Below are 24,155 nucleotides of genomic sequence, written 5' to 3' on the forward strand. Positions count from 1 at the left end.
GTCGCATCAAGCTCTACCCTGAACACAGACAGATAGGTAGATATAGATAGATAAATTGATAGATAGATAGATAAAGAGATTGTTGGAAACGTGTTGCCTTTGCAGGCTGTAGTAACATGCTCTCCTGATCTCTCCCTGTCTGTTGCTATGATGGGGCGGTGCACGCTCTCAGGATAAGGAGAAGGTAAGCGGTCTTTTTTCAGTGGCTGTTACCTGTCACCTCAATACTCTTTCCCTCCGTTTCTCCTTCTCTACTTCAGTTTCAGTATGTACACTTCTGCCAAAACTTATTTGAAAGCAGGAAGCATGACAGTAATAGTCCTTCTCTCTCCCTCTCCCTCTCTCCCTCTCTCCCTCTCTCTCTCCCATCTCTCCCTCTCTCTCTCTCCCTCTCTCTCTCTCCCTCTCTCCCTCTCTCTCTCCCATCTCTCCCTCTCTCCCTCTCCCTCTCTCTCTCTCCCTCTCTCTCTCCCTCTCCCTCTCTCCCTCTCTCCCTCTCTCTCCCTCCCTCTCCCTCTCTCCCTCCCTCTCTCTCCCTCCCTCTCTCTCTCATGGCGGGTGTGTCTGGCAGCAGAGTGATACGGGAGAGGAGAACGGCTCCGATGGCTTCATGCACTCCATGGACCCGCAGCTGGAGCGGCAGGTGGAGACGATTCGCAACCTGGTGGACTCCTACATGGCCATTGTCAACAAGACCGTGCGTGACCTCATGCCCAAGACCATCATGCACCTGATGATCAACAACGTGAGCAGCTCCGCCCCCTCTCACCTGCACCTGCCCACCCACTTTTCAGCCAATGAGAGCTTCTGGAGCATGCTTTCCCATCTCTGAATGGGCATATCTCTTTCTCTATTCAGACAATTTCTCTCTCCTTTCTCTGCTCCCTCTCTCCCTCCCTCTCTGACTCGCTCTGCTCCCTCCTCCTCCAGACGAAGGAGTTTATCCATGCGGAGCTGCTGGCGAACCTGTACTCGTGTGGGGATCAGAACTCGCTGATGGAGGAGTCAGCGGAGCAGGCGCAGCACCGCGACGAGATGCTGCGCATGTACCACGCCCTGCGCGAGGCGCTCAGCATCATCGGCGACATCAGCACCAGCACCGTCTCCACCGCATTGCCCCCGCCCGTCGACGACTCCTGGCTGCAGGTCCAGGGGGGGCCGTCAGGACGCAGGTAGGAGGGGTTGCCGCTCAGGGTACTGGAGGCGGGGTTTTCCCCTCGATTGTCTGCCTGCAGTTCCAGCAGACCACCGAAAGCAAAGCAGAGGGGTTACTGTAGGAAAGCCGACTCACAGCCCCAGTATAATATAAGCCAGGAACAGCCAGGGAAGAGTGGTGTTGTGGTGCCCCCTGGTGTAAGGGAAAGGAACTGCTGACGCTGATGTGTATCTGTGTGGTCGCTGTTCCCTCCCAGGTCCCCGATGTCCAGCCCCACCCCGCAGCGACGGGCCCCTCCAGGCCCCCCTGGGCGCCCCGGGTCCCGAGGCTCCGCCCCCGGACCCCCCTCTGTCGGAGCCCCGCCTGTCCCCTCCCGCCCGGGAGCCTCACCTGATCCTTTCGGAGGACCGCCCCCCCAGGTGCCCTCCAGGCCTAACCGTGCCCCGCCCGGCGTGCCCAGGTGAGTCACATGGCCATCTGCAGGTGGTTTAACGAGGAACAGTGAAATAGTGAGAATATGAGGGTCAGGTTAGGACTCAGAGGTAGCAGCAACTCGGAGCCATTAAAGATGTTACAACATAGGGGTGTCAATGTGTTATCCTGCCCTTCCTCCTCATTCAGCTCTACACCTGGACCATCTGCCTGAAGAGGGAGAGAGAAAAGGGGAGGCAAAGAGAGAGACCGAGGGAGAGAGAGAGAGAGACAGAGAGAGAGAGGGAGAGGGAGAGAGAGAGAGAGGGAGAGAGAGAGAGAGAGAGGGAGAGAGAGAGAGAGAGAGAGAGAGAGAGAGAGAGAGAGAGAGAGGGACACGGAGAGGGAGATGAGGTTACAGAGAGAGGAAGAGAGAGAGAGGGAAGGAGAGAGAGAGAAGGAGGGACTGTGTGATCTCTGCTTTAACACCTCTGTGCTCCTGCTGTGGCCCAGCTCTGCCTGTGATTGGCTGAACTAAGCTGACCAGCTGTGAGAGTGAGAGGAGGAGCTGGGTAACCAGAGGCTTGCGCATCACTGATCTGAGGTCAGGCAGAGGGAGACAGACGCTCTGCTAATGCTGCAAAACACTGACTTTAACCTGTATCCATCACCACTTACTGTGTGACTGGGGAGAGCAGCCGGGTTTCCAGACCGTATGAATTTCTCTTCTTTCTCTAACTGTGGTCTGGCACAGCCTCCTACCACCCATCCCATAACCCCACTCCCTTCCTGAAGTCCTTCCTGTTGATTCTGGTTATTTTTTCAGAATTACAATCAGTGACCAATGAGGATTAACGCTGATGGTACGTGCAGCTCCCATTCGCCATGTCTCTGCATGACTGTCACCCCCTCTCATCCACTGCTGAACCCCCTCACGAAATCCACCCCCCCCCAACTCCCCCAGCTGCAGAGATGCTGGGATTCTGATACGAGCATCAGGAGGGAGTCCAGCCACCCCCCATCCTGATACAGCCATAAGTGTCCTGCCCTTAGATCCATGTGTGGAAGGATGGCACCCCCTTTCCTCTCTGTGAAAGCACGTCTGGGTTTGGGTGGAATCTGCCAGACAATCCCGAACCCAGAGAGCAGGGTTCCTACACGGTTCTGTCTGGCATCCCCAGAGCTCCAGACCCTCCCCTGAGAGTCCCCCAACCAGCCTCAGAGTCACCACGGCCAGCACAGCCATCCTCCCACGAGCTGGGGGGAGGGCCTGGCTTCAGATCGGCTGCTGATCATTAGGACAGTGCTCTGTGTTTGCCTGCCGTCTGACTCTTCACTCGCAGACACTGTGAGTCCCCTGTAGAGGGCGCTAGTGAATTGGATTTTGAATTTTGGGCTGAGTTGAGGAGCTCATAATCTTGGGATGACTCTGGGGGCCCATGGCATAGATTCCAAGCCCACAGACTGAGTGCATGAGCCTGTTTAAATGTGTGTGTGTGTGTGTGTGTGTGTGTGTGTGTGTGTGTGTATGTGTGTGTGTATGTGCGTGTGTGCTGTTCCTCTCACTCTCAGACCTGTTCCTGTAGCATAGCAACATGAGGGCAATGAAAGATGTAGTCTTTCAGCAGGTCCTGCCCTGAGCATACCTCTCTTTCACACACACACTCACACACACTCACACACACACACTACCCGCTGCACCCACAGAAAGGTCACAGTGGTGAGAGGGCGTGTCCGTGTGTTCCTCCATGTCATCTCACCCATTTGACTGTGTCTTTCTGTCTGCGTGTTTCTGTGGAGCGATGAGTGGAGGTACAGATGCGGAGGCAGAGAGACAGGATCGCCCCTGATCAGCAGGCCCAGGCAAACACACACCTCCCCAGCAATCAGCGCTTTCACTTATTCAAAAATAACACCTGAAATTGGCTGGGAACTGCCAGCTTCTTTTTTTCTTTAGTTGAGATCTGAAAACAAAAAACAAAAACGATCAAACCAAGGCCTGAAGTTCACTGGCTGCCTGTTGGAGGGCGCTACTCCAGATCAGCATTGTTCTGCACACTGTCCCTGAGAGAGCTGTGTGTTCCCGTATGAGTGTGTGTGTGTGTGAAAGGACATGGCAGTGTTCAGTGTGGAGTGCAGTGCTGTTGTTGTGTTGTTGATGACTGTGTCCTGTCTTCTCTCTGTCCTTCTGTCTGTCTGTCTGTCCCTCTCATTGTCACAGCAGGAGAGCGCCACCCTCACCAACCCGACCCAACAGACCCACAGAGCCCTCTCTCTTAAACCTCTGACCCCGGGTTCGACAGACAGAGGATAAACCCCTCTCCTCCTGCTGCTCTTACCCCCCCCCCCCCACACACACACACTCACAACCACACAGACACACACGCACACACACACACACACACACACACAGACACACACACATACACACACACACACACACACACAGGTACACACACAAACACACACACACACACACACACATACGCGCACACACACACACTCACAACCACACAGACACACACGCACACACACACTCACACACACACAGACACACACACATACACACACACACACACAGGCACGCACACACACACACACACACACACACGCACACACACACACTCACAACCACACAGACACACACGCGCACACACACTCACACACACACAGGCACGCACACACACACACACACACACACACACACACACACGCGCACACACACACTCACAACCACACAGACACACACTCACACACACACAGACACACACACATACACACACACACACAGGCACACACACACACATACGCGCACACACACACACTCACAACCACACAGACACACACGCACACACACACTCACACACACACAGACACACACACATACACACACACACACACACAGGCACGCACACACACACACACACACACACGCACACACACACACTCACAACCACACAGACACACACGCGCACACACACTCACACACACACAGGCACGCACACACACACACACACACACACACACACACACACACACACACACACACACACTCACCGCGTATTCCTTCATATCCCTAGAATTAAATGCAAGCACACATTTACACATGGCTTTGCACACAGCAATTACAATGGGACAGGAATAATAAGCACTACGGTAGTAATAAGGACAATACAGTTATCATTTTGTTCCTTGCGTTGTCTGGTGTAGTATGGTTTGTACAAACCAGCATATTTCCTCTCTCTGATCCCAGAGTAATTGTATTTTTCATACAGGTAAAAAACTAATGTGGCATTATCACCAAATCCTTGTATGAAAAATAAAAAGAACATTAAATTTTGGTTTTGATTTTAAAATCAAATGTACTGTAGTAGTTTTTGAGTTGACATCCAGCCTGTACTTTTTATGTATTATATATACTTGTATCAAATACGTCTTTCATCTAGTTGTTAAGATACACGTCCTCGTTAACCCCCGAGTCTCACCCTCTCTCTGACCTCTGACCTTGCGCTCTGACCCTGCGCTGTCCTGTTGCTCCTCCCCTTCCTTTGTGATGTCACGGTTCAGGCTGTGTCACAGCGGCCTCGCAGGGGTGTCTCCAGCACGCCGCCTCTCTCACGTCTGCGCTCTCATTCTTTCCATGCCCACCCCCATTTTCTGCCTCTGCATGTTTGAACAGCTCCGACACGAGGAAGCCGCCATGTTGAGAAGACTGGTCCCGCCGTCCCCTGTGGGACAGACCCCTCTCTGTCCCCACCCTAACCCTCTCTTTTCCAGAGCTCCCCACACAGTCCCACTCACTGCACCCTGCAGCTTCCCTCGCCCACACAGCCCCTGCTCATCTGCAGCTCACCACTAGGGGGAGCTGTTCCTCCGTCCCTCCTGAGTCCGAAGGGGAGGGAGGGCGAGCGGAGGACAGTGTGCATTATCCTCTTTTTGCTTTCAGTTCTGTTTTTCTTTCGGCTTTATCGATATGATTGTCATTATTATAAAGAGTTCTTGCTTTGCCATGTCTTCCGTTCTGTGGCTTTTCTTTTGCCCCCGGTCTCTGCTGTTTTTGTTGAAGGGATGAGATGGGGCTACTCCTATGGGCCAAAAAACAACAAAATATCAGCACAGTGATGGTATAAGTGCATTTCTCTTTCCATGGTGTGAATGTTCCTCTGCGGCCCACATCAAAAAGCCACAGTTTTTTCATGCTGCTGGCCAACAGATTCATGCTAAAAGCAGATAGTCTGAGTGATGCCTGTGTGAAGTGCCCTGACTGTGGCCCCATGCCCCCCCGGATTGGCTGCTGTAGGGTCAGGATGGCAGCACACTCTGACGCAGAGCAATGAAAGAATAAACAGCACGCAGAGCCCCGGATGAACGTGGTCTCATGTTTTCATTATTATTATTATTTTTTTCAGATAATGCACAAGAGAGATTGCTTGCTGGCCGATTTGAATTTGACTTTGAGTAACAGCCTTTTCCTGGTTTCCCAGACTTTTGCTCTTATTGATTTTTTTTTATTTCTGGTATCGATTTTTATTTTTTTCCTCTTTGTTTCAGCCGGCCAAGCAAGGGCAGCCCCTCCCACCCTGAGAGTCCTCTCCCCTCATCTGACTCCTAAACCAACCCCCCCCCCCCACCTCCCTGTCCCCCCCACCCTGTGACTCCCCTCCCCTCATCTGACTCCTACACAAAGCCCCCATCCCGCTGCCCCCCCCTTCACCCTGTGAGTCCCATCCCTTCATTTGGCTCCTAAACACCACCCTCTGCCCACCCCTTCCCTAAGATCAACTCCCCTCATCTGACTCCTAAATACACCCCCCCTTCCAACTCCCACCCCCCCACTCCAACCCTCCAGATCTCCTGTCCTCTCGTTGTCTCCCCCCCTCCCCTTGAGGGGGATAAAATCATGCTTATCACAGAAACATCCTCACCTGAGCTGCTGACCTCTTACCTGGAGGGAAAAAGAACAATAGCCCCACCCCTTCCGGAGCCTTCCGGAATCATTTATGGAAATGAAGAGACCGACAGCGATGGAACCATGGCCTGTCCAATCGTCTCTCTCTCTTCGCTCCCCTCCCCACGTTGAGCCCAGCCCTTGGCTCCGCCCACCCCAGGACCTCTGGCTCCAGGAACCACCAGGTGGCGCCAGTGTGCCAGTCGCTGCAGCGTGTCTGTGTGTTGTACTGAAAATGCCGTTTTGTGTTTTTGTGAGTTTAATTAAGTATTCTAATATTATCCACAGTAAAATCTATATGCACAGTAAAATGTAACCCCCCCATCCCACCCACACACCCCAGTTTACAGCCTTGCCAGTGAAACCGAGTCCTGCCTTTTTCCCGGCCGATCACAAGCTCACAAATCCATTAGAAGACAGTTTCCTCGTGAGGCGGGTCGACTTTGAAAGTGCAATATTTCCATGGGGAGGCTTCAGTAAAGCTGACCGCTCACAGCATCAGATACATCATAGAGATTCAGAGCAGAAGGAGATGGACCCGACACCGCGTTTCACTCTGCGGGAAGTGAAGGACAGTCAGGGTCATTTTCTGACTGAAATTCACTATCACAGGTATCTGACTTGCTGGGGACGTTTCTTTCTTGAGTTTAGAGTAACCTCTCATGTCTTCTCTCAGTGGATGAACGGTCCGCAGAGAGAAAGCTACAGTATAACCCTTTGTTGAACATTTTTGTAATGCATTGTGTGAATATTCAGAGGATGTGGGTTAAACCGTCTCTAATAGTGGACTCTGTCTTTGTGGTTGTTGTAATATGACTCTGTTTGTAGGATTTATTGTTGAACGCAGCGACTCACCCACAGTCACACACCCCTAGGAGACAGCGATGTAATCCTAACATCCACCACCTCGCCCCGCCCCAGATCTTAGCAACAGTTAAAAAAATTTGATTCAAAATAATAGTCTGTTATGGACAAATCTTTTAAGTGTGTTATGTATCTTTGTGGTGCATCTATGGGAATTGTGCTTCCACTGTTTAGAGTTTAGTCAATATGTAAGATGAATATGTAAGATGAATATAATCAATATGGATATGTAATGATTATTATGAATAAGTGATTGTGCAAAATTCATATATACAGTTAAAATGATATGATGTATGGTGCATAACAGACATGGTTTATGTGATCTCTGAGGGGGGGGCGTGTCTGCTCGCAATGGGAGGAGTGAGTGTGTGTTTGTTTCTGCTGCCACACCCTTCCTGTGTCCTGTATGGCTATTGGTCGACTGACTTTCACGGAGGGCCTTGCTTTGTAAAAGGATTAAATGTCATTGTGGAAGATACCAGTGACTGTGTGTGTCCTCTTACTGAATGCAGATACAGCTGCAGTGATGAGGGAAATGAATTTCACTTTGCTGAGTGTGTTTTATTCCGGAAGAGAAGAGAACATGTGACATCACACCAGCAGTACATCAGCGGTGAACACTTCTCCCTCTGTGAGGTTTCAACAGTTTCTTAAAACACATTATTTTAGACATTTAATACAAACACACCTATACATTTCACATCCATTATTAAATCACTTCAACAGATGAACAGGGACAGGGAAAAGTGGAACCAGGCTCTCAAGGCCATGAGTTCAATGGAAGTCACGTGAATGCACATTCCCAGCAGGCAGTGTGATCCAGACTGGAAGCTGGGCAACAGGGCAGGCAGTGTGGAATGGCACGTCTTTATTATAAACCCAGTGGGAGAAGCCTGTGGATGTGGGAATCTCTCACACACTCTGTCGATGCCCTGTGTCCCAGCCCTGAGTTTAGGGCAGATATAAACTAATGAACTGATTTGCGGAGAAGATTATCTCTCTTGGTGAGGAGACATTCACACACATGTTCTGACATTCTGTTAATGAGCTGTTTTAGCTGATGTTGAATTTGAATTTGAGTTATAACATTTCTGCCCAGTATGGGCATGAGTCTCTTCAGACACAAGCTCTTTCCTTTCTGACTGACCAAACAGGCCAGGCAGAGGTGAGTGAACATTACAGATTGTGCCAGAAAATAATATACTAGTCCTCCTAAACTAATGTTTAATGTTTAATGGACTCTAAGACACAGCATAGGCCTCCACAAATGTGGCAAAAGTAGTTTTGACCATCCTCACGGTAGGTGGGTCTGGGCTGGAAATACAGAGGTGCAGTTTGAGTTGGAGAAGCGGAAACACCTCACTTTCCCAAAGACACAGCATTAAATCTCAGCACCAAGCCGACATGAAGGCTGCATCGTTCCACAATGTTCACACACAGCTGGATTTCCATCTGTGGTCTAAACACTGTAGAGAGGTGGTCAGAAAGGTTTCAGGCAGAAATCAGTGCGAATGAAAAGAATGCCAAACAGAGCTTTATTCTTGGTTAAGACCGTGTTGGTGTTACTGTGTGTCCATGGTAATCAATTTCTAACCCTTCCTGCCCTGCTGTTGAAGCAGTTGGGGTACAACAGCCCCAGTGGGGAATCCAGCAAGCAACCATTAGGGAATAAACCCTGCTCATTACAGCTACACACATTGCTGTCGGTCTTAAAGATAATAGTTAGGTTGTACATGTAAACTAAAACCGGCGGCATTTTGCAGTTCGCTTCTCACAAAATGTTCTGCTCCTGTATATGATACACATCTCATGTTTCTAACCATAAACCACTCTGGATAAGAGCATCTGACAGAGAAATATCACAAATATAAATGTAAATGTAAATGTATACATAATTACGTTAAGTGTTAACGAATACAATTTCTACCACTACTACTGCAACTAATAATAGTATTTATAAGTAAACTTGCACACTTTTTCAGTGCAGATCCCTGTTGATCTCATTCACTCAGTGACTAGCCTACGGTGTTACATCAAGGGCCTTCACCTTACACATGACACGCAAGCAAATTGTACATGGGAATCCCACGCCACGACGGGCGCCAGGCTCCGCGAAACACGTCACGACATTGTTATGTCTCAGTACAACTGACGCAATAAGTCTTCCAAACTTTATAATCATTGCTCACCGGAAAAATATGTACTCCATTTTCAAACGTGTGCTTATTACTAGTGGAGAAATTATTTCATGCATTTCAAAACATGAACGGCTAGATACACAAAGATGTTTCTAGAAAAATTATCGTTTTTAATGGCTGAAACCCTGTAAACCAATCACATTCAATTCCAGGATACCGGCACGAATTTAACTGGGCGGACACGCATTGACAGTGAGCCAATCGCAGCAGCGAAGATAGGCGTGATCACGACGTCATCACGGCCTCTTACGTGTTCGAATCAACAGCGGCCAGCGTGCTTCTTCTAGCCAATCACTGCCTTCCAACGAACAGCTCGGCGACCAATGGCGTGCGTCCACGACGGGGAAGGATGAAGGCTATATAGCTAGAGAAGGTACCACTGAGCTATTATCACTGAGATACTGTCGAGTGTGAAGAATCGATCATCGTGTTTAAAGTGCAGCGAGCACCTGTGTTAAATACACTGAACTGAAAGGTAGGTAGCCAAAGGAATGATGAATGAATATATGCATCCTTGCTGTTCCACATTAGTTACTTGGATTAGCAGTCAACGTTTGCTAGGAATAAAAGTGTAGAAAGAGTAGCTGGACGAACAACTACAAAAAACAGTTGCAGGCCGGGCAGCATTACAACGGTGAGGGGTCCGTTTTAGTTTTATGGTTTAGCTCATGTACTAATTTCTTAATTACTTAGCTGGCTAGATTGCTGGATTACAAGTTTGCGACCTTGTAGTTGTTGTATTTTTGAATTTACCGAAAGCTTCTCTGCTTGTGAATGTGTTTCGACTGTAGGCTGGCAGTTAATTGCCGACAGCTCACGCATTGTCTTAACGGCCTAAGCAGCGCTGGAGACTGGACATTGGATAGATCGCTAGGCTGATGTTATTTAACTGCCTGGCAAACCGTGTAATAGCTTGGTTGTAGTGCTGGTAGTGTGAGACTGAAAGTCTATCTGTAAACGATGTCTTTTAATTATTGGCTGCCTAGGCATAGTTTGCATTTAGGTGTTCATTTTAAATGGGACATGATTCTCTCTGGATCAGTATAACGCTTATGTTTCCTGCTTCTGCTGATATGAACTTGAGCATGTGCCTGCCCGTGTCCGTGGGCTCCACCCCGCAGCCATATCGGAGCTGCGCAGTGCTGATCCAGGATCAGAGGCCTCGCCTTTATCTTCACTCTGATCATTTTTGGGGAAACTCTTTGAATGACCCTCGTTGCACCGTTTGATTCGATGTTTGAGAGCGAGTTCAAGTGCTTGCTTGTTCGTTCGCGTCTCTGCTTTGCTTGGTAGTTGGCTACAGTGCTAATTACCGGTCTGGTTTGTGCGATGTCTTGAGGGTTTTGAATAGGTCACGGCGGAATATATGATGGCCATCTTGAATCTCGCTTGCTGGTGAGCTTGCTAGGTCGGGGTACCTGGCTAAGGTTTCTCTGTTGCCTGTAGCGGGGTATCCGGTTAGTACTGGGAGGAAATGTGCACCGCTGTCTGCGCGTACGCGGCGTGGCAGAGGCGCGTCTCCCGGCCGTCAGATTACAGCAACGGTACGTTTTATCACTTAGCAGACGCTCTTATCCAGAGCGGCGGACAGTAATGGGAACATTTCTCGTTATATTTACATATTAATTGAAGACTGATTAGCTAGTAGTGCTACTGGTTAATTCACCGCCCTAATTTCTGGCTCGATGGTTACTTATGGGATATTATATGCAGTGAAGATACCGCCATTTTTAAACCTTAGCTGGTTAGCTACCAAGGTGTACAGTTTAAAGAAAATGAAATGAGAATGTCGTTTCTTTTCCTGCAGAACACTGCTATACTGAGAACATTAATACAGCTCTCGAGGAAGAAAGATGAGGCTTCTGTGCGTGTTGGTGCTGGTGGCCGCCAGCGTGTTCGCGGAAGACGACGAGAAGAAGGAAAGCGTGGGGACCGTGGTGGGAATCGATCTGGGCACCACGTACTCCTGGTAAGCCTCCCTGTGTCTGAACAGGCAAACACGGAAACAGCATTTTGGGGGAGAAATGGTATTTGATTTGGTTTACAGCACTAGTTAAATGTAGTTTGTTTTTTATTCTTTGAAATTGTGTAATGAAGTTTTATAAATAAATCTGAATGGTTCAAGCCATGCTGGTTTGGAGTCTACATGTGGATATAGACAAGAGAAATGTAAAGGTAAATGTAGACATACAGATTGTTTATACATGGACGCGGTCAGTAATGCCTCCCCCCTTCCACAGCGTCGGTGTGTTCAAGAACGGTCGTGTTGAGATTATCGCCAATGATCAGGGGAACCGCATCACGCCATCATACGTGGCCTTCACCACCGAGGGCGAGCGTCTGATCGGAGACGCCGCCAAGAACCAGCTGACCTCCAACCCGGAGAACACCGTGTTCGATGCCAAGCGCCTGATCGGACGCACCTGGAGCGACCCCTCCGTCCAGCAGGACATCAAGTACCTGCCTTTCAAGGTGAGCATCTCGGATGCATCTGCACATAAGCAGGAGAGTAATTGGGTGTTTTTTTTTTTTAAGTGGGGTGAGCCCTTTCCTTCAAAACCACATTTACATTTATTTATTTAGCAGACGCTTTTATCCAAAGCGACTTACAAAAGTGCATACAGCAAGTATAGCGACAGTACGGGGACAGGATGTGTACAGTTCCACAATGAGACAGTTCTCAGCTGAGAGCGAGGTCTGTTTGAGGACACAGTACTCAATATCTGATCTTTTTTGATTCTGTGCAGGTGGTTGAGAAGAAGAGCAAGCCTCACATCCAGGTGGACATCGGCGGCGGCCAGATGAAGACCTTTGCCCCTGAAGAGATCTCTGCCATGGTGCTGACCAAGATGAAGGAGACCGCCGAGGCCTACCTGGGCAAGAAGGTGAGCTGACTGATGGACTGAAGAGCCTTTAGAACACTGAAAGCCTTCATGCGGAGTGCCTGTAGGCCTCCCGTCTCCACACAGTGGCTCAGTGCTGCTTTCTGCTCCCTCGCAGGTCACACACGCCGTGGTCACTGTCCCTGCCTACTTCAACGATGCTCAGCGCCAGGCCACTAAAGATGCCGGGGTCATCGCCGGGCTGAATGTGATGAGGATCATCAACGAGCCGTGAGTGTCTCCCCCTCTCTTCTCCCGGGGCTCAGCTCGGGTGGCGGTTTCTCCAGGCTGCAGACTTACCCTGTGCCGAATGTGATGAAGGTTTAGAGCTCTCCCCTCCCTGACCCCCCCACAGAACTGCCGCCGCTATTGCCTACGGCCTGGACAAGAAGGACGGCGAGAAGAACATCCTGGTGTTCGACCTGGGCGGCGGCACCTTCGACGTGTCCCTGCTGACTATCGACAATGGCGTCTTCGAGGTGGTGGCCACCAACGGGGACACGCACCTGGGCGGCGAGGACTTCGACCAGCGCGTTATGGAGCACTTCATCAAGCTGTACAAGAAGAAGACGGGCAAGGACGTGCGCAAGGACAACCGCGCCGTGCAGAAGCTGCGTCGTGAGGTGGAGAAGGCCAAGCGCGCCCTGTCCGCTCAGCACCAGGCCCGCATCGAGATCGAGTCCTTCTTTGAGGGCGAGGACTTCTCCGAGACTCTCACCCGCGCCAAGTTTGAGGAGCTCAACATGGTGAGAGCCACACCCTGCTCGCCGCCCGAAACGCAGCTCTGGTGTGTGACAGACACTGTGCTTTACCAGTTTTTCGTGAAAGTGAAGCCTCCCTGTATTCCATTAGGATTTAACACCTGCCCTCGCATTCGCACTCCCACTCTGTCCAGAATGAAGTTCTTATTTCCGGTGCTTTTTCTTCCAGGACCTGTTCCGCTCCACCATGAAGCCTGTGCAGAAGGTGCTGGAAGACGCTGACCTGAAGAAGTCCGACATTGATGAGATTGTGCTGGTTGGCGGCTCCACCCGCATCCCTAAGATCCAGCAGCTGGTGAAGGAGTTCTTCAACGGCAAGGAGCCGTCCCGAGGCATCAACCCCGATGAGGCCGTGGCGTACGGGGCTGCCGTGCAGGCTGGAGTGCTCTCTGGAGAGGAGGACACAGGTAGGTCGCACACTGCCCCCTAGTGGCTGCTGAGCGTACTGCATAATTCAAACCATCAGCAGTCAAGTGCTGACTGCCTCAGTCAGGGTGCAAGGGATATGATTCAGATAGTAGTTTGTCATTTAAGAGGTTTTTGTGTTGCAAGTGCTGATGTCTTTGGAAAAACCCCTACCTGGCACACCTGTTCATCTAACAAGACTTTACTAAACTTTGTATGATCAGACATCTGATTGCAGTTGACCTGAGTTAATTCAGCGGTCAGCTTTAATCCAGCTGAGTCAGCAATGAGGACTGAGAGGCATGTGTCAGAGTGGCTCAGTGCTACCTGTGTGGGCAGGTGTGTGATCAGTGGCTCCTTTCCCTGCAGGTGACCTGGTTCTGCTGGACGTTTGCCCCCTGACACTGGGTATTGAGACTGTGGGCGGAGTCATGACCAAGTTGATCCCCAGAAACACTGTGGTCCCCACCAAGAAGTCCCAGATCTTCTCCACCGCCTCTGACAACCAGCCCACCGTCACCATCAAGGTCTATGAAGGTGAGCCCCTTGCTCGCCTCTCTTTGGCTGCCCAGACACTGGCAATGATAGGTCTTTCAGTTTTGATTTGATGAACATATTCTTTGAACTGGTAGAGCACCTATGTTATCTTCCTGATGTTTGAGACAGAATAACCTGGGTTTTCATCCTTCTGTCTGTAAGCATTTGAGTAATAAGACAAGTGATCTGTAGTGAAGCACCATCACCATTTGGTTACTGTTGTACATTTATGTACTTGTTTGCCCCCCCCCCCCTCCCTCAGGTGAGCGCCCCCTGACCAAAGACAACCACCTGCTGGGCACCTTCGACCTGACGGGCATCCCCCCCGCACCCCGCGGTGTCCCCCAGATCGAGGTGACCTTCGAGATCGACGTGAACGGCATCCTTAGGGTGACGGCTGAGGACAAGGGCACCGGCAACAAGAACAAGATCACCATCACCAACGACCAGAACCGGCTGACGCCCGAGGACATCGAGCGCATGGTGAACGACGCCGAGCGCTTCGCTGATGAGGACCGCAAGCTGAAGGAGCGCATCGACGCCCGCAACGAGCTGGAGAGCTACGCCTACTCGCTCAAGAACCAGGTGGGCGACAAGGAGAAGCTGGGGGGCAAGCTGTCATCCGAGGACAAGGAGGCCATCGAGAAGGCGGTGGAGGAGAAGATCGAGTGGCTGGAGTCGCACCAGGACGCCGACCTGGAGGAGTTCCAGGCCAAGAAGAAGGAGCTGGAGGAGGTGGTGCAGCCCATCGTCAGCAAGCTATACGGCAGCGCGGGGGGCCCACCCCCTGAGGGAGGGGAGGACGACGAGCAGGCCGACAAAGACGAGTTGTAGGGGGGCGGGACGCCTCGGCCCCCACCCCCTCACCCTCGCTTCTCTGGGCAGGGGCTAAGGTGCGCAGACGGGACTCATTAAATGGGTGAGAGGAAAGAGGGGGGGTGGCAGCTCCAGCCCCAGGTGTGTGGAAGGACTCTGAGGGTGGGGGGGGGAGAGGGAGAGCCTGTGAAAGTTGCTGTCTTCACTGCAAAGTGGAGGTTTAAAGTCGGCCTGGATTGAGGCTCACTTCTGCTGTTCTCTGGCAGTTTGAAAGGGGTTATTTTCTCTGGGAGGGGGTGGGGGGTGGGGGGTGGGGGGAGGTTGGGTGACTGATTACCTGTGGGTAGCAAAAATGTTCAATGTTCAAAATTATTTATTTAAAAAAATCTGGTCATTCTGGGTAATTGTAACAGAACCTTGAAATAAACATTTGATACAAATTTTGTTCTGCTTATTTTGTGCTAATTAATTGCACAATGTAAGAGACATTGTTGGTATATGTCTACAGGGCAAGTCTAACTATCCTGTCCCAGGCTTTAAATTCAAGATTAACTGGAACTGCAATTCCTGTTACTCTCAAAAGTTACATTTTTCACTGTTTTGAGTGGAAACATTTCACACTTAAGCAGAAAAATGGGCAGAGATGCAGGCGAGTGTAGGTCATGACGCTCCACTGAAACCTTTACTTACACCAGAGGTATTTTGGGGAGAATACCGGCCTCTTTCTGAACTGCAGCCTGAGGTGAGCGTTGATGGGGGGGATGTAATTTCCTACCTGGGAATAAGAGCCGTAACCTGAACTGTAATATTTGGTGTTGTGGTGAAATGAGCCGGCGGGTGAGGGGTTTTCCTGCTGAAACGGGTCACCTGCACACCTTTCATTCGCAGACACGGCTTCTTCCGGGTGCTCGGGTGAGGTATGGTGTTCACGCTTCTGCATGTTTGCGCTCTGTCAGTCGGTAAACGCTCTTATCCAGGGCGACTTTCATTTTGCTTTAAGAAAACGGCAGGTCCTGTGCAAACACGGGCAGATCTGGGCATATTCAAACCTGTCAGTGCCAAACGGCGCTGATCATGGCTGCGTTTGTGTGAAATACAGTACCTCCATTATTATGCAAATAACTTTGTTTTACACAATGATTACAACATTCTAAACCTACCATGCACCATGTGGCAAAACTACAACATAAAAAATTTATATAAAGAGGGAAACAAATCATACTGGGGTGGGGGAAATGAGGTATGGTCTGAAGAGGGGGGCTGTCAGTCTAACGGAATGTGGCCGGCGATTACGCTCTTCTGACTGCAACAGGAAGCTCGTTACGCCGCAGAGGGGTCAGCATGGGATGTGTGATTGTGTGAGGAGGGAACAGCCAGATGTCCTGAGGGAGGCTGAGTGTCTCAGGGAGGTGAGGGTGGGTGAGGATCTGTGGGCACGGCGGACCAGCTGAGAGGAGGGAGGTGAGGGTGGGTGAGGATCTGTGGGCGCGGCGGACCAGCTGAGAGGAGGGAGGTGAGGGTGGGTGAGGATCTGTGGGCGCGGCGGACCAGCTGAGAGGAGGGAGGTGAGGGTGGGTGAGGATCTGTGGGCACGGCGGACCAGCTGAGAGGAGGGAGGTGAGGGTGGGTGAGGATCTGTGGGCGCGACGGACCAGCTGAGAGGAGGGAGGTGAGGGTGGGTGAGGATCTGTGGGCGCGGCGGACCAGCTGAGAGGAGGGAGGTGAGGGTGGGTGAGGATCTGTGGGCGCGGCGGACCAGCTGAGAGGAGGGAGGTGAGGGTGGGTGAGGATCTGTGGGCACGGCGGACCAGCTGAGCAGCAGCATTCTGGGTGAGCTGCAGGGTAGGATCACACGTGCAGGGAGGGCAGCAAGCAGTAGCCCTGACAGGTGAGGACCAGGAGCTGGGTCGAGTAGGTGGTGAGGAAGAGGAGGGTTCTTCTGATGTTGTATGGTAGTATACTTGGCTTCCCCTAGATTCTAGGCTGTCTAGTCGGGTTTCAGCAAGTTAACTTGTGGTAGGGCTTGAACAGTGTTATGCTCACACCCACTGATCTGGGAGTGTTGTTGGCCTGGGCTGATACTATTGTTCATTCAGTTTGAATGGCAACACTCCTGTTTTTTCATGCTGGAAGTTGCTTTGGATAAGAGTGTCTTCTAAATGAATGTAATGTAGTTAAATATAATGTATAGAAAGAATCTGCAGGCCCTCCTGACTGCCGCTGTGTGGATAGTGAATCTCAGTCTGCTGTGATGTGTCACCCTGATGCTTGTAATGGTCTGGGAGGCTGACACCCTGCTGTCTTCCAGAGTAATGCTCAGGTCCTGGAGAGTAGGAGACAGCTGGGATGCACAGAAAGTCTGTCTCAGCCAAACTGACCGGCAGCATTTAACCCCCCACAAAACCACAACACTTCCCCACTGCTGGAGACACAGCTGCGCTTAATTTCTGAAAGCTGCCGACAATTTAGTCAACATTGAAAAATACGCCTCTGCTTTTCATATAAAAACATCGGTATTTCCAGCCTGTCAGAGTCCACCTCTATCAATACAGTTACGACACAATCGTTTCCCGCAAAAGATCTGTAATAAAGCAGAACCAGCATGTGGCACACTCGTCCAGACAACACCAGCCAGACAGCAGCAGACCCTGAGAAACATAAGGTAAGGCAGGTGGCATTAAATTAGTGTGGATGTAATGCATAATACCAGTTATCCTTAAAACAATGTATTTGTTTTCTCATAAGTTAAGCCATAACCTACATAATTTGTACAGGTTAAAGGAACCAAGGTAAAGTCTGAATAGATGAGTGCAGAGCCGCGGCCTGAAAGATTTTCCTGTTCTGAAGATTGCAGTTATTGCCCGTCACCACTAGGGGGAACCTTAGTGACATTTTGAGGTGTTACAACCTGGAAAATGCTGCAGTCATGGAGATGCTGCAGTGCCAGTGAGAGGAGGATGTGCGCTCAGATATGGGGAAGTGATAGAGAGGGGTTATTCATAGCACACTGACTGCGCAGTCATTTATCAGAAGTGGCCCTATTGTAAGAAGTGATCCACAGGTCATGACAGTCGAGACCAGTGTTTCTCAACCCTCTCCTGGAGGACCTCCTACCCTGCATGTTTTAGATCTCTCCCTGCTCCAACACAGCTGATTCAAATGATCTACTCGTTATGAACTCCTGAAGCTGCTTAATAACAAACTGATCATTTTAATCAGCTGTGTTGGAGCAGGGAGAGATCTAAAACATGCAGGGCAGGGGGTCCTCCAGGAGAGGGTTGAGAAACACTGGTCTAGACAAATACCCACTGACACAGGCCGCAGGGTCAGGGGTCAGGTCCGGGGGAAAAAGAGCTATTTGCACAGAAAAGCAGCAGTCATCTTGGGAAAGTTCTCCAGTGGCGTCTGTACAGCGAGGTATGCTGGGGGGTCCTCCACAGGGTCTGGATCCTGGGATCAGCTTTGTTCTCACCTGCTGCCTGACATGGCAACCAGTAGTCACTAGGAGGCAGTGTAGCTGGTTTCCGGTTTGAATGGAGGGACTCTCTGCGGCTGTATGCCAGTAATCCAGTGAGGCTCTGCTTCCACTCAGCATGTGATCCTGAGGTCCTGTGGCAAAGTTGCCAGGTTCCTCTTTCAACATCCCCTGAGCTGAAATTATGAAAGCTGTTTCCAAAGTTTCCTCCCTGCCTCCACAGTGACACAATTACATGCAGCTAACTTAATAATATCAGGTAGTACAACATAAACAGCGCCTGGGGTAACAACTCTGCAGAGTTACTAAGACACAAAGTGCCCAATGACTGAATGAATACAATGCATAGTATCATAAAATATGCATCACGCCACAGCATGTCCTGCCTCCAGAGGCAGGGTGTTTGAGGCAATTCTGATCACTGTCAGACTCTACATGCTGTAGAGTGATGTATATACACGTCTGAACAGTCTGCCCTCGACTCCCTTCTGTGCCAAGCCATATTTTATCTGAACCGGGTTTTTCAGAGTTTTGGACTGCAGACGGTTTCTGAACTTGGTCCTCATGTTGGTCACATTTAATGACCAATTAATGACAATGCATACCTACTCACGCTCCCATGTTTCCCGGGAGTCTCCCTTATTTCAACCCATTACACTTATTGATTTGACAGACGGCTGTATCCAAAGCGACGTACAAGTGAGGCAGAGTACAACATAAGCAGGACAGCCATATAAGGAGTCAACAATACCAGAAGAGTTGCATAATTAGCTTTCAGTGGTTGGGCAGACAGGGTACAAGCTAGCTGATGAAACCATCAGCTAGCATTGCAACGCTATTCACACATTCTAGCTAATGACAATGCATGTCTACTATCACTCCTGTTTTCATGGGAGTTTCCTTTATTTTAACCCCGTCTCCAGTTTTGTGATTTCTCCCGTTAAACTCCCATATTTTCCCAGGCGCTTTATATAGGCAAATGTAATGCGTGTGAAGCGAACGTGTGTGAAAACTGTCAGATCGGCTGTCAAAACCTGAGAAATAATCTCTATACAATCATTTCCGTGCAACCTGGCAGCCGCGAGGTCCCGAAGTTTTTGAATCCTGAACTTTTTTAGTAACTGCTCAATCAGTGTCATTAGTGCAAAACCATTGCCCTGAAATGTTTTGTTGCATTTCTGATGTGGGGATTTGTCTGATTTTAGGTGAATGGGTTAAATGAAAATCTGGTGGAAAATCTCCTTCATTTTCACCCCCAGTGTTGGCAGATACAACTGCAACATTCATCTTTAAGGTTTTGTGGTTAGTCAGCCAGACTCATCATTATTAAATATAATTTCTCAAGCAGAGAGATTCCAAGAATCCCGTTCACTGATCTGATAACAGAATATTTAACGCTACCCACATCATCAACTCTTTTACGGCACCTCTCCCACTTTGTTTTCCCAATACACACAAAAATCCTAAGTAAGGCAACTATGGCCTCTTCTCCTGCCTGCGCAGTTACTGTCGCGCTCTTCTTGGACAGTTTTTGCGACTATGTGACACCCCCCCCCCACACACACACACACACTCACACTCACACACACACACACACACACACACACACACACACAGGCACTCACACACACACATATACACACACACACACACAGGCACTCACACACACACATATACACACACACACACACAGGCACTCACACACACACATACACACACACACAAGAAGAACAGCTAACGCAGCACACAGGTAAAGCCGCTATGGTCATCATCTTTTTTTCAATGACATTTTTCTTTCGCTTATAAAAATGCTATGTCTGAGGAAAGAAACCTAATACAGCAACTGCTACCTATTCCTCTTTACATATTCATTTATTTATATGTAAATATATTTATTTTAATGTGCAATGGAATGTAGTAGAAGTGAAAGGGGAGTGATAGTGGACACACACACAGACACACAGAGTTTGGGAAGTATTTCTTCATTCTTGAGAGTAAAACTGACACATTACCAGTCTATCACTTTTGAAACCGTTGAAAGCCCAGATGTACCTTTGACTTTCAGAAGATCTTCAGACTTCTGAGGACTAAAAAGAGGAAAAGGTAGGAGCATATTTCATGTCTAAGATATTTTTTTCTGATTTATTGTTTATTTGAAAGGGACATTGTAGATCTTCCTGTTGTATTAAAGTCAGCCTGAAAAACCTTTTTGTCTCTGGTCCCTGGGAAAGGAGCACAAAATGCGTTTAAATTATATAAAATACAAGAACATCATGCAGGTCACATTGCATTACATTAAATTCTTGGCATTTAGCATATGCTCTTATTCATTTACATGTTTGGCATTCCTAGCTCTTCAGCCCAAAGGAATTGGTGCAGCACTCTGACGTGGACATTAGATAAAATACCAGAACATATAACAGACACACTAACATTACACACTAGGTGCATCACACAAGATAATATTACTTTACAGAAAATTTTAAGTATATAACCATAAATGAAAGTTTCATCTCCCATGTTAGTTATTTTTCCATCAGTCTAAGTAGAAATGGGAAGTACAAAAAACTAACCAAAGCAAATTTGCGTGGAGCTGATCAGTTGACAAGAGTTACAATAGATTTTACAGAAAAGGAGAAAGAGGCCATTGGAAAACAAGGGAAGTACCTGTTTCTATTTAAAGCAGATGTAGTAGAGCTGTTTCCCTGATTCTTTCTTTGTTCTGTAACAGAGGGAGCTGCAGCTGTCCGCTGCATGATGGCGGAGATTTGGCCGTCCCTGCTGAACGGCACCGAGTGTCTCACTCTGAAGCTGCACACGGCCATTCCCAGCTTCCTCTCCATCTTCTACCTCTGCGGCTTCCTGCTCAACAGCCTCAGCCTGTGGATTTTCGCGTCCCAGCGCAGGAAGTGGAACTCCGGGATGGTGCTGCAGTTCAACCTGGCCCTGAGCGACGTGCTGGTGACGCCGGCCACGCCCTTCCTGGTGCTGTACTCGCTGTGGGACGACTGGCCGTTCGGCCGCTTCCTGTGCCAGCTGAAGGTCTTCCTGCTGAGCGTGCACGTGTACGGTGGGATCTGCTTCCTCACGCTCATCAGTGTGCACCGCTGCAGTACCGTCGCACGCCACCAGGGCGCCTCCAAATCCCGCATGGCCAACCCCGGCTACGTGCAGCGGCTGTGTGCCGGCGTGTGGGTGGGGCTGCTGCTGCAGGGCCTCCCCTTCTTTGGGCTGCTGGACGTTTGGAGGGACAGAGAAAACTCCACCAAGTGCCTCAGCTTCCACCAGAGAAACATGGCCCCGCTGTTTTTCTTCTATAACCTGTCCATCCTGGTGGTGGGGGTTCTGCTGCCTCTCTTCGTGTTTGTGGCCTGCTACGTCTGGCTCAGCTCCTTCCTGTCCCGGATGACGGCCCAGGGGACCCAGGGCCGCGCCATGAAGGCCCACTCTGCCCGGGTGATCGCCGCCTGCCTCTGCATCTTCATCCTCTGCTATGTCCCACTGCACATCACCCGCACCATGGGCGTGACCGTCGCCCTCTTCCACCCCGGGGAGTGCCCGTTTCTGGCCCGCGTGGAGCTCTCGTACTACATCAGCTTCACCCTCTCCAGCGCCAACTGCTGCCTGGACCCGCTGCTCTACTGCTTCTCCTCCCGGCGCTTCAGAGCCACCTTGTGGCAGAAGCTGAAGAGAGTGAGGCAGGTGTGCAGTCTGTGCCACGCCCGCCAGCGAGAGCCGGAGCCGGGCGACAACACCGACGAGCCCATCAGCACGGTCAACACCACAGACAGGGTGACCTAGAGGCCAGACGGGGCAGGGTGCTGTGCATGGCACTCACAGCCGGCCTCCCCTTCATCACACGCTAAATTGCACATTTTCACTTCTGTCCTGTATTATAATTATGCATACATGAGATTCGAGTCAATTCAATAACTCCATAACACCATGCATGCACATATAGTGTATTTTTCCATACAGTCATTACCAGTCAGTGCCCTTGCCATCACATTCGCTTGGCCATTTTCATGTGTTGGTGAATGCAAGTATGAACGTGAGCGAATTTTACCATCAATAGTGTGCAGTTTGAAACGTGTCTGTGTGAGTAATCTTATGTTCGTTGTCACTGTGCAAGTATTCATAGTCCAGCAAACTAACGACTTCACAGCATGAGAGGGAATATTGATTAAAGCGCTGCCTGTGTTTAAAAGGAGTAGCACTGAATCATTAGCTCGTCCCGGACGCTCTAACGGAGTGTGGCCACATGCTTCTGCTTTGTTTATTCCAGCTGCGGCACCATAAGTGCGCCATACTGACATTAGATAAGTGCTGGAATCTGTGCGCTTTCCCAGTGTGCATCTGGCTACGGAATGGTTCATATGCCGAGGCTTGTTTACTGTGTAAAACAGTGCAGAAATGTGATTATGTTTTACATCATGCACAAAGTAAAATATGTTCCCAAAATATGTTTGCTGTTTTTTCCGCACACCTCTGCTATTTGTAGCTGTAAATACTGACCACCTGAACACGGTGGCACTTTTTTTTAACTTCTGCTGCTGTACCCTGGAACATGGTCTTTCATTGCTTCAGGAAATGCACGGCTGTACAACGCATAAAATGTCTATTTTGTGAAGGCTCAGTGGTAACTTGCTGGATGGTTTGCATAGCATTACTCATTTTACAATATTGGTACAGTTATTCAGAGATAATCTGACTTTTTTGTTTCTTTGAGTTCTAGTTTTTGCTGTTTGTGTTCATTTTTTCTGCATCGGTAATGAAGTTAACACAGAATTTTTCTATTCTGCCTGCTAACATTATGAGCTTGCCAATGAAATAAATAAACTAAAAACATCTGAACCCAGATCTAGTCTTGTGTGTTTTGGCATGGCTGCTGAGCAGAATCGTTAGACAGATTTATACTCTGCTGAAGCTGTTGTATCCTTTTTGGTAAAAACACATTAAGTTCATTGTTTATTAATTAGTTCATTATTATTTGGATTAAAAAGATAAATAGTAAACAGAGTTAAAAAATACAGTTAAAAGCAAGTGATTACTGTTGAGTTATTGCATGTATTGATGGAGTTAACGTTAGGTGTTATTACTCAGAATGCCCAATAGATGGCGTTTGGTGTTTACAAAACAGTTAGAAAAAGAAACCTTTTTTAAGAACAGAAGAAGAAGAAGAGTGTAAACAGTCAGAATGAAGATACTGAAAGCAGTCTGTTATGTGTATTCCTTTTATTTCCTCTCAGTAAAAGTTAAAAAGACTGTTCAGCGTCCGGCTTTGTCATTTTTCCACCCTTTTTGAAGCTGCAGCTAAACTATTCCCACAGAAGCAGCTTGCTAGCTAGTTAGATACAGAGGAAACACATTTCTGTTCATTTCATGCCATCACTGAGTAGCTGTGTAATTTTTGAACTGAACTGAAAGTACTGTACCTTTATCTGGATAGTTTTAATTCATGTAATTAATTTGCATTAAAAAATTTTCCATACATTGTGAAATGCGAAATATTCATGCAAGCTAGACCAGTGTGACAATGACAGCGTCCTTCCACTGAGGATGAAGACACACGGTAACACAGTACTCAGCTCCTGTTCCTTAAGCACTGCAATCTGAGAGTATAATAAGCTTTCGAATATTTACCACCCGAGGACAGTGCATCTTTCTGCAGTCCTGCACCAAATCCGGAAAACCCGAGGACA

The 24,155-nt window shown here is 49.1% G+C and overlaps 3 protein-coding genes across 10 annotated transcripts in view; all 3 read left to right on the forward strand.

Moving 5' to 3' along the window:
• The window catches only part of dnm1b (dynamin 1b), a 45,257-nt gene extending 39,053 nt beyond the window's left edge, over window positions 1-6,204 (forward strand). The window contains exons 18-23 of one of the 8 annotated variants that reach the window (XM_036527894.1): window positions 173-184; window positions 572-745; window positions 931-1,172; window positions 1,413-1,616; window positions 2,394-2,430; window positions 3,789-3,947. In XM_036527894.1, coding sequence (XP_036383787.1) covers window positions 173-184; window positions 572-745; window positions 931-1,172; window positions 1,413-1,616; window positions 2,394-2,415 — 654 coding nt within the window. In that variant the 3' untranslated portion in view covers window positions 2,416-2,430; window positions 3,789-3,947. Of the gene's footprint in view, window positions 1-172; window positions 185-571; window positions 746-930; window positions 1,173-1,412; window positions 1,617-2,393; window positions 2,889-3,788; window positions 3,948-5,246 lie in introns of those variants that run through there. The other 7 variants (XM_036527895.1, XM_036527889.1, XM_036527890.1 and 4 more) reach the window with 7 other exon arrangements.
• A 3,754-nt stretch (window positions 6,205-9,958) lies between these two features.
• LOC118776421 (endoplasmic reticulum chaperone BiP) lies at window positions 9,959-15,266 on the forward strand. The gene is made up of 9 exons (XM_036526767.1): window positions 9,959-10,052; window positions 11,385-11,546; window positions 11,818-12,049; window positions 12,325-12,462; window positions 12,578-12,690; window positions 12,815-13,205; window positions 13,390-13,627; window positions 13,995-14,162; window positions 14,425-15,266. Exons 2-9 carry the CDS (start codon window positions 11,431-11,433, stop codon window positions 14,994-14,996), a joined length of 1,968 nt encoding a protein of 655 aa, XP_036382660.1. The 5' UTR covers window positions 9,959-10,052; window positions 11,385-11,430; the 3' UTR covers window positions 14,997-15,266.
• A 4,879-nt stretch (window positions 15,267-20,145) lies between these two features.
• LOC118776044 (P2Y purinoceptor 2-like) lies at window positions 20,146-22,418 on the forward strand. Its single transcript, XM_036526114.1, has 3 exons — window positions 20,146-20,203; window positions 20,519-20,556; window positions 21,185-22,418. Exon 3 carries the CDS (start codon window positions 21,208-21,210, stop codon window positions 22,252-22,254), a length of 1,047 nt encoding a protein of 348 aa, XP_036382007.1. The 5' UTR covers window positions 20,146-20,203; window positions 20,519-20,556; window positions 21,185-21,207; the 3' UTR covers window positions 22,255-22,418.
• The last annotated feature ends 1,737 nt before the right edge of the window (window positions 22,419-24,155 follow it).

This window comes from Megalops cyprinoides, chromosome 4 (genome assembly GCF_013368585.1).
Source record: "Megalops cyprinoides isolate fMegCyp1 chromosome 4, fMegCyp1.pri, whole genome shotgun sequence".
Classification (NCBI taxonomy): domain Eukaryota; kingdom Metazoa; phylum Chordata; class Actinopteri; order Elopiformes; family Megalopidae; genus Megalops; species Megalops cyprinoides.